This window comes from Bombus pascuorum, unplaced genomic scaffold (assembly GCF_905332965.1).
Source record: "Bombus pascuorum unplaced genomic scaffold, iyBomPasc1.1, whole genome shotgun sequence".
Lineage (NCBI taxonomy): Eukaryota > Metazoa > Arthropoda > Insecta > Hymenoptera > Apidae > Bombus > Bombus pascuorum.
The window spans coordinates 38,202-47,932 of NW_026869776.1; the positions used below are offsets into that span (position 1 = coordinate 38,202).

The following is a 9,731-nucleotide window of genomic DNA, read 5'->3' on the forward strand; positions in this document are numbered from 1 at the left end:
ACGAGGATGAATCAGGAATCCCTCCTTTCTGGAACGCGAGCGAAGTGATTCGAGGAGTGGTCGAACGTGGCGGCCTCTCCGGTTACTGTGAAATGATTCCTCCGAGTCTCGATAATTGCCCCTGGTACTTGACACCAGTCGAGATCCCTCGGAATTCTTAATTTATGGCGCGAATACGTGTGGCAAGAAAGAAATCGACCTTTCTATGCGTGAAGTGTCAGCTTATATAATCGCCGAGAGACTTTAACACCGGATTAAACAGCACAGCGAACAGATCGCTAACAAAATTAATTTAGTAATGCAACATGTAATTCATCTTTTAAATATTTTTTGATTACCTGTACGAAACACGTACTTGCATTAAATATTTTGTAGCTTTTACGTAAATTATTGGTTTTCTCTTATATTCATTATTGCATGATAATCCCCATAAAATTCAAAGCATTACGTATTCTATACTTGATATATTGTTAACATCAAGATCTGTATTGATTGTATGTGAAGTTTGACCTACATACCTTGATGGCTGAATATCGTGCATTCTACTTATTAAATAAATAATTATTGAAAGAGTACGTACGTACTCGTATAATCTGTACAGAATGCATCACAGCTTGTTTAAAATTATATTCTCGAATAATTAACAAAACAGTGGATGTTAATTGAAGTAAAGAAAGAAAGTGCGGAAGGGATTATCTACTTTCTAGGTAAGCATAATAAGTTAACAATTAACAAACAATTCAGGATGCAGGAAATCCTATTATAATAAAATACATGTCTATTCAGTGAAAACATTATAAATATTTATTATTATATGTTTAAGATGACTATTCATGCTGTATATTAATTATTTTTTAAATATACAGAGTGTCTAGAAATTTCTGTCATTTGAAATAACTACCAAACGCGAGAGTAAATAACACGAAGAGGTGTTTTTTAAGCTTTTTTTTACGTGGATTATAATAAATATAAAAATTCCAGTTAAAAATTTTCACGTCGCGTTTTTTAAATGGAACATCGTATTTTTGTTCTCGTACGATGAAAGGGCCGAGGACGAATTCGATGCCCTGTTTTCAAGTGGTCTTGAATTAACGCAACGTCGCAACAGAGGAAATGTCGAAACACACAAGGGCTGAGTTTTTTGTTTCTCTATTTTTTCACTTTACATTGCACGTTCGAAATTCGCATATCGGTTAAAACGCTGCAGCACTCTGTTTGAAAATGGAGAACAACCATTTGTTTCGATACACCTACGCGTGTGACACCATACGCGAAAAGCATTGTCTACGAAACAGGACCAACAGCTCTTGAAAATAGGAAGAATCGAATTACTGATACACGTGCAAGTGTAGTAGAACAAATGGTTGAAAAATTTGTCCGTTTCAACGATACTTTTTCTATAGAGACGTTGCATCAATTCAAAATTATTTGTCAGTAGCGTTTTGAATTTTTCTTTTTTTTTTTACTCTGTTATGACATGCGAATTAAAATGTGATATCCCATCTAAAAGATGCAAAACGACCTTCGACTGGCTTTGAAAATTTTTAACTTTAATATTTTACATTTTTACACTTCTTATTACTATTTTATTTTATTTAATTTTATTTTTAATATTTTTTTTTTCCACTTATTACATTTCTCCGTATCATCTATCGTTTGGCAGTTATTTCCAATTGCAGATATTTGTACAGACGCTACATATTTGGTGTAAACATTTGGCAATCTCTGTGTACATTTTCACATTCGTCTCGATCAATATAATCACGATAATTGTGTCTCATTGGAGTATTAATGACATTTCAGTGTTTTATATAGGATACAGAATGTATGCGAAAATGGATTGATAAATAACGCTCACGCGTCACGTAGCTCGAGGACAAAAATAGATGCAATGGTACCGGTAAGCCGGGAGCTTGTAGCTTCATTCCTCCCCTATACCATACCAAAAATCAATAACTGTACATGACGCAATTACAGATACCGTTTATGGGGAAGTTGAATATTGACACGATGTCAACGAGACTCAAGCAACGTGCAATAATCGATTTAATAACGAGAAACGTTATAACCGTTATATTATAGTATTATTACCGAATCGATAATGAATAGCCGAGAGCAGCAGTTCTGTATCTACGCCTTACCTTCAGCTGCCGAACATATGAATTAATGGATTCAATATAGTTTGTAATAGCAATTACCATAAAAGCAATTACCATATATATATATATATATATATATATATACATATATATACTAAATAAATACTGCTGCTAGAAACGTTCTTTAATTTATACAAGCAATTTTTTGATGCACAATTTATTAAACAGCTAAAATAATTTCATTCGAAGAATTTGTTAATTCTCATAAATCTGGAATAACGAAACTAGTTATATGTATATGTCGGGTTGACGGTAGGGGCGTATAATGAATCTTCACCAGTGTGGTTCATGGTTGTCGCACAGATATTTATTACACAAGTATGGCTGATACAAGATTGACAATCGGACGCGGTAGCTGGACGCTAATGACAATGGCCCTAGGTTCGATATAGCGAATCCACGGTCAACGGGATAACGAATATACTTTGCTTCAAAGTCTAAGTCGGACTCAACTTACTACTCGTGATACTAGGAACGCTTGATTGACTCTTAGCTAATCAGGTTACCAGAAAAGAATGACTTTCCGTCGCGACGACGCTGCAGAGGAAAACTATGATGGGGTGTGCCTAAGGGCACGAGATCATCGGATTCGTCAAAGAAAGCCTCCACTCGGAGGGTGAGGGAAATAGACGCTGCTGTTAATTGGTCAATTTCTATGTTGGCGGTTAGAAAAGGATGCTAGCCGCCCTAGAGAGAGAGTTCCTAGCAGGCAACGTCGTACGTGACCAAATCAGGCTTTCCCATAACTTCCCGCAATAGGCGACAGATTTACAGGCTGATAGAATAAAGACTGTTTGTCAATCTGAAGGACTTTAGTTAACTAAGTCCTAAGATTTGTAACGGTTCCTCAGGTTATCTGAACATAAACTGTAAACGATGCATCGGCATCTGGCGATCATCTGGCCCAAAGAATGGGGTCTGTGTGTGGCGAGCTGCGGGGCTGTTGGAATGTCTTATTGTCAAGTGTCTGTACTGCCAATTCTTTAAAGGAAAGCTATGTTACTTTATATCTCTGTTAGGTGGAATGTTCATCCCGTGACCGTGGCTACGCTCGGCGACCGGTTGTCGCCTCGAGCCTAAACTCATTGTCTCAAGTTTCGAATGACTGTGTCTGGGTTATTTCGTAGATGCTACAGTATTGAGGCTTTTCCAAATAATTCCAACGGGGGGGGGGGGCGGTGTCCTTTCATCTCCGACATATATATATGTGTATATGTATGTGTACACACACACACGAAACGAACACGTGTTTGGGCGTTTTTCGAAATTGAACCCCTAGAAACTGTTTAAAAAGAGTTTAAAAAAATAAATATAAATTCAAATACTGTTATATTATAAAGTAAATTTAATAAGATCCAAACTCATGTTCGTGAATCACTGTACATGTCAACTATTGTCAAAGCTAACCCTAACAAATGCAACCACATCACATTCACATTGAGAAAACAGATAACACCAAACATCTTCCTGAACGGCACGCAAATAACACAAACAAGGCAAGTCAAACACCTTGGACTTCACATAGATACACACTTCACATGGGGAGCACGAGGCGGGTATGGGTTCTCAGTGCGTAGCATCATGCCCTGAGAAACCCCGATGTATCTGATGTTCACCTATAGTCGGGTGGCGGCTGGTCGGCGCTGTGGTGCCCGTCAGATCGCTGATCCGGTGCGGAGAACTTCGGAGAAGTTGGTGGGCCCATATCTGTCAAGACCACTCACCTCACCTTCACGTGGGGCTTCCCGTCACCCTGCATCGGTCCCGACCGGGGTAGGGTGCGAAAGAGTGAGTGGCACCAAGACGAGAAGGCACCAACACACGATAAAACAAACCCTTGACGATGAAGATAATTATGATATGTCGGAAAATATAAATAATGAAGTTTACGGTGCAGGGGAGGGATACCCCAGTACCGGCGCAGACGTGGGTGGACAAGCGGGACCCGCTGTGTCGTTAGCTTGTGACGGTAAAATTTATCAAAATAGATTGCAACAATTTAATATTGAAACGAAACGTTATATTAATATCAAAAGAATTTACAAAGTAAGTCCACTTTAATCTCAACGTCATAGCAAATAACTCTAATAGCAAATAACGTGTAAAAAGTGATGATAATATAAGAGACGTTTTAACTTGAAAAACTAATCGAGTGCCGGTAACTCCAAAAATTCACAATTAAAAATCAAAACGCAGTAGCGGCAAGTATTATTGAATCAATGTTTCTGGAAAATGAATACATACTTGAAAAACGGGGGGAGGGGACGAACTTGAATAATTGAAAAGTACTTGAACTGCTTTGGAGATACTTGAAAAACACAAAACTACTCGAACGATTGAAATTATTCGGATTACAAGCAAAATAAATGGATCTATTCCATGATTAAATCACATTCTGTTAACTAATTGCCAGAGTTTTAAAAAAGCTGGTGCTAAAATCGAATGTAAAAAAAAACAGGAAATAAACCGAGCGAATCGAATAACGATGCCAACCAGTGATTATATATATATATATATATATATACTTATTGTTATTATTAAATGTACAATAATACACATCACTTTCATTAATTTTAAAAACTTTTGACCCTCCAAGAATTGTATCAAACAAAATTATATTTTAATAATCCAAAATATATGAAGCGCTGATGGTTTATTTTGTTTAAATATGTCAACGTTTCTTTTATAAATGTAAAAATATTACAACATTGCAATGTTAAACTCGAGAATGTTCTTTTTTTATATAGATCAGATCGCTTCAAAATTATTTTTTTCTATATATTGTGAAACATTGATTATGGAATTCGTTAAGATTTTAAGAACTGGATCAATTTGATCGATCAATGATTAACAGAAGAGTGTGCTTTAATCATGTATGTTAGATAACAATCCATTAGAAAGTTTTAGCAAGTGAAAGAAGATATATCTTGAGAATATTTTGCAAAATTCTGAATATTATGGCTATAAATTCATTTATAACCTATCAATAAATTACGCTATAAAGATAATACAATTTTTTATTTTAACTCTGTAAGTTACTTGTTTTTATCAAAATTTTCTTATTTAAAAGCATTTGATGAAATTCAAACAAATAATGACAAAATATTGTAACATTTTAACTTAATTGTTTACATTAAATATATAATTCAATACGATACTCTTATAACATGATCACGTTTAAATTTTAATTTTTGCATTCATCTAACTTGCTTTAATTTTTTAGGGTCTTCAAAGTCTCTGGATCTCCAAAACCTTGTGCATGGATTTCGTGTTATTCAAATAAACCTATTCTCCTGTAAGGTAAATCATTATAAATCTTCTCTTATGTTGGTATGGTGAGTCTCTTTTTATTATCTTTATTACGAAATGTATGTAATCATGCGTTCTCCTTTTTATTATGACGGATTTAAATGATGTACTGCATGCCTTTACCAACGAATGCTTACAAATGGCCATGATGCTGCTCTCAATGCGATAAGCGCTGTATTAAAAATATAATTAAAAACATCAGACCAGCGGAGTGAGATCTCTATTTGTAACGTGCCGCCTGCGTATAGAAAGGAGTAAAAATCACCGTGGACTCGTCGCGGTTAGCGGTTGAACTCCAATTTGAAATTGTTTATGTCATGCTGTTAGCGCCAATCTGTTAACGCCCAACTATTAACGCCAATCGTCGCAACCTTGGGTTCGCAGGTTGATTGCGCCATTTCCTTTAGCAGATGTTTTCCTATTTTTCTTCGGGTAACTAATCAGTTACCCGATTTTATTTATTTCTTTTTTGGAATTCTTTGGTATATAGTTTACATTAAAATAACGTAGTTCTAAAAAACGTTCTCTTTGTCCAACGAACTCCCGATTCCTATACAATCTCCCCTGGTTATCTGGCGCACGCGTAACATTCACGTACTGTTGCATGCGTTGCCATTCCTATTCGTATCCTTCTTTTTATACTTGAATACTTTATTTGAATATAGAATTATAGAAAACGTTTAAGAATACATAAATACAGAAATATAAAAGATATAAAGATATAAATATAAAAAAATACTGATAGTAAAATTATGATAGTTTGTTTTTGTTCGTTATCGTAGTCTACCGGCGGATCTTGTTCAAATACCAATTTAATTTGAGGGAATCTAGTCGTTAGAAACCTTAACATGAGTTGAATGTTCACTTTTTCTAGTGTGCTAAAGCTATTGTCATTTATCCCTATATGCAAGTGTCCAGTCTGGTTAATAAAGTGTTTAGTTAATTGATGCAACCAGTGCTGTTGGTTGAAGTCTCCTAATTCGGTCTTTGTAATTTGTTTAAAGTGTGGTCTGTTAGTCTTTTGAGTTATTGGAGCTGGGGTGATGTTTGTTTTCCAGTCGACACATTCGTCGTAATAGTTCGGGTTTTCTAAATCGGATTGAACTTTGTCATTGGTGATAAGATACAGTCGGGACAGAGCATCTGCAGCTGTGTTTTCCCTTCCCTTTTTGTATTCTATTTCATAATCATACTCCTCGAGTCTCAAACGCCATCGCATGAGTCTCGATGAGGGATCCTTAACATTTTTTAGCCATTTCAAAGCTTGACGATCACTTTGAATCTTAAATTTTCTACCAAGTAAATATTGTCTCAGTCTTTTGATCGACCATACTATCGCCAATAACTCTTTTTCGGTTGTGGAATAGTTTTTCTCAGGAGGGTTCAAGGTTCGGGATATGTAATAGCATGGATGTCCGTCTTGGGAGAGTATTGCTCCTAATCCTTCGTTACTTGCGTCTGTTATTAATGTGAATGTTTTTTCAAAATACGGGTATTGCAGTACAGGAGCTTCACAGCTAAATTCAATTATCCTATCGAAAATACTTATAATAAGCGGAGACGATGATGGGAAATGTCTACAATATCTGAAATCTTCTATCGTTTCCAGTTCTTAATCACCCTCTATTCGCCTAATGGATTTCATAAAAATTGACCGTGCGAATCATAAACTACAAGTGATAATTGCTTCCATATGTCCTGCGAGTATTTCCAACAACAATAACTAAAGAGAAACTAAGGAAGAAAAGTATATTGGATCATGATGATGTGCGAGATACTATTCTTGTATATAGAGAATAGTTCATTTTAATCTATAAAGCCAATTATATTCTCGAATTATTTATTGATTCAAGAATATTTCAAACAGGATTTGTTTGGTTGAGAGTAATGTTGGATATTATTGAATAAATTTTCGGACAGTTTAAATAAGAAGCGGAAACGAATTATTTGTTGTTTGAACAAGTCAAAAGACAACGTGTATTAATGTAACGAGATTAATTGTTATTTACAAATACAATTTTATTTTTTGTTTATTACTTTTATTTGCTATTTATCGATCGTAGAGGGAATTTATTTTTACATAAATATAACGTTTCAATCAGAAAGATTTAAACGTTCCTGCTTAGTTACTTTTCAAAGATTCAATGTTTGTCCAGGCAAGCCACTGACGAAACGTTTTAATAAAAGCCCAATAATATGCATATAGTAAATGACAATTAATATTCGGCAATGTATTATGGCAGATATTATATTACTGTATCTACAGATACAATTTTGGTGGGTCAAATTGAGATTATATTACTGTATCTACAGATACTTGTCCTACCAAAGTTGTCCTCTTGGAACATCATTGTAATTCCGAATAATAAAGGAAATTATTACTTGCGGAAGTTGTAAGGTATAACGAATGAAGAATTTACCATTCGATTTATATAACAAACGAAATTGTAACATATACTAGGCAGTACCGCTACTCACCGATGAATCAAGAGAAGATACATCATTAATTTGAAGCTCTGTTATTCCAAGAAATAATTAAAAAGCCAAACCAAGTCCATGGAAACTCCATGCGGTAGAAAATTTTCTTACTCCAGAGTCAGAATCCAACAATCCCCTCTACATAAGGATGGAACTGGCCATCGACAGGGGGGACACCAACAGCCCTCGAAGAGGAACGAACCACCCCGGCCCAACGCCACCCAGATGGCGCCTGAAGGAGAGGAACAAACAGATGCTACAGGCGGCAGCCATCGTCTCGGCCTGAAGCTGGGACGCCCAATGCACGAGCGCAACCAGTAGTATCGACGAGGAAGCGGAAGACCTCCGTAAATACATGAACGCGGCGTGCAATGCCTCGATGCCGCGCTCCAACCCGAGCAGTGGATATTTGAACAAAGGAGTCTACTGGTGGACACCAGAGATCGCGGAGTTGCGAGAGAGCTGCAACAGAGCCCGCAGAAGATTCGCACAGGCACAGCGTCGCAGACAAACTCGCGACGAGGAAGAGATCTCCCACACATACGAGAAATACAGGGAGGCAAGACGTACCCTCCAACGGGAGATTAAGATGGCCAAAGCGCGGTCCTGGACGGAACTCGTGGACGCGGTCGAGTCTGACCCATGGGGGCGGCCGTATAAAGTAGTGACGCACAAACTGCGTACCTCGGCTCCCCCGATAACAACAAACATGGATCCGATGCTACTGGACAAGGTCGTTGGGACCTTGTTCCCCAGACAGGGCGACAGTGCAGGGCAGCCAGAAACGTCCCTCCCCTCCACCACACCCAACGATAACGACGAAGTGGCAACGACGACAACGGAGTGGAGTGAGGAGCTGCATGTCACCGAGGAAGAGCTATTAGAAGCGACGAAGAGGACAGCAGCCCGCGACGTGGCACCAGGCCCGGACGGAATCCCAGGCCGAGTATGGGCAGAGACGGTAAATATAATGGCTCCCCGCCTGCGACACTATTTGATAGATGCCTGAAGGACGGCATGTACCCACGGGCATGGCGAACAGCGAGACTGGTCCTGCTACGAAAGGAGGGTCGTCCGCTAGATTCGCCGTCCGCATACAGGCCGATATGCCTGCTGGACGAGGTGGGCAAGCTCCTGGAAAGGATAATTGCAGCGCGTCTAGAGGCTCATATGGAGCGACGAGAGCCTGGGTGGCACGACAGCCAGTACGGGTTCCGCCGAGGACGCTCGACAGTGGACGCGGTGAGACGGGTATGCTCTAAGGTGGAGGATATGGTCTCCCAGGAAGGAGTGGCGATAGCGGTCTCACTAGACATAACTAATGCCTTCAACTCCATCCCATGGGCAAGAATCTTAGAAGCCCTGAACTACTACGAGATACCGGAGTACCTCGTAAGGGTTATTAGGGCATACCTCTGCGACAGGTGGATCATATACAACACCAAGGATGGGGAAACGAGGAAACCGGTCGAGTGCGGTGTACCGCAGGGGTCAGTACTAGGCCCAATCCTCTGGAACACCGCTTACGACCGTGTACTTGAACCGTGAACGCTATCAGGAGACTCGGACTGAGCGTGTCACCAACCAAATCGGAAGCCCTGGGGTTCTTCGACCGGCGACGAAGAGAACCACCACCAACCGGACTGTCCATCAATATCAACGGAGAGGAAGTGCCGGTGGGACACCAGATGAGGTACCTGGGTCTCATCATCGACAGCCAGTGGACCTTCGAGCCGCACATTGAACAACTGGTCCCAAGGGTGACTGCCGCGGCCAACGCCCTAT

At 38.9% G+C, this 9,731-nt stretch overlaps 1 protein-coding gene across 1 annotated transcript; it reads left to right on the forward strand.

Moving 5' to 3' along the window:
* Positions 1–3,678: 3,678 nt before the first annotated feature.
* LOC132915984 (uncharacterized) lies at positions 3,679–5,609 on the forward strand. Its single transcript, XM_060975737.1, has 2 exons — positions 3,679–4,205; positions 5,383–5,609. The coding sequence occupies exons 1-2, from the start codon at positions 3,759–3,761 to the stop codon at positions 5,440–5,442; spliced, it is 507 nt and encodes a 168-aa protein (XP_060831720.1). The 5' UTR covers positions 3,679–3,758; the 3' UTR covers positions 5,443–5,609.
* Positions 5,610–9,731: the final 4,122 nt, after the last annotated feature.

What these genes read in the sequence shown, in the direction of transcription:
- LOC132915984 (XM_060975737.1), top strand. Translation starts at nt 3,759, where the DNA reads ATGTATCTGATGTTCACCTATAGTCGGGTGGCGGCTGGTCGGCGCTGT. An exon ending in ATATCAAAAGAATTTACAAA is followed by an intron (nt 4,206 to 5,382) that starts GTAAGTCCACTT and finishes TTAATTTTTTAG; the next exon opens with GGTCTTCAAAGTCTCTGGAT.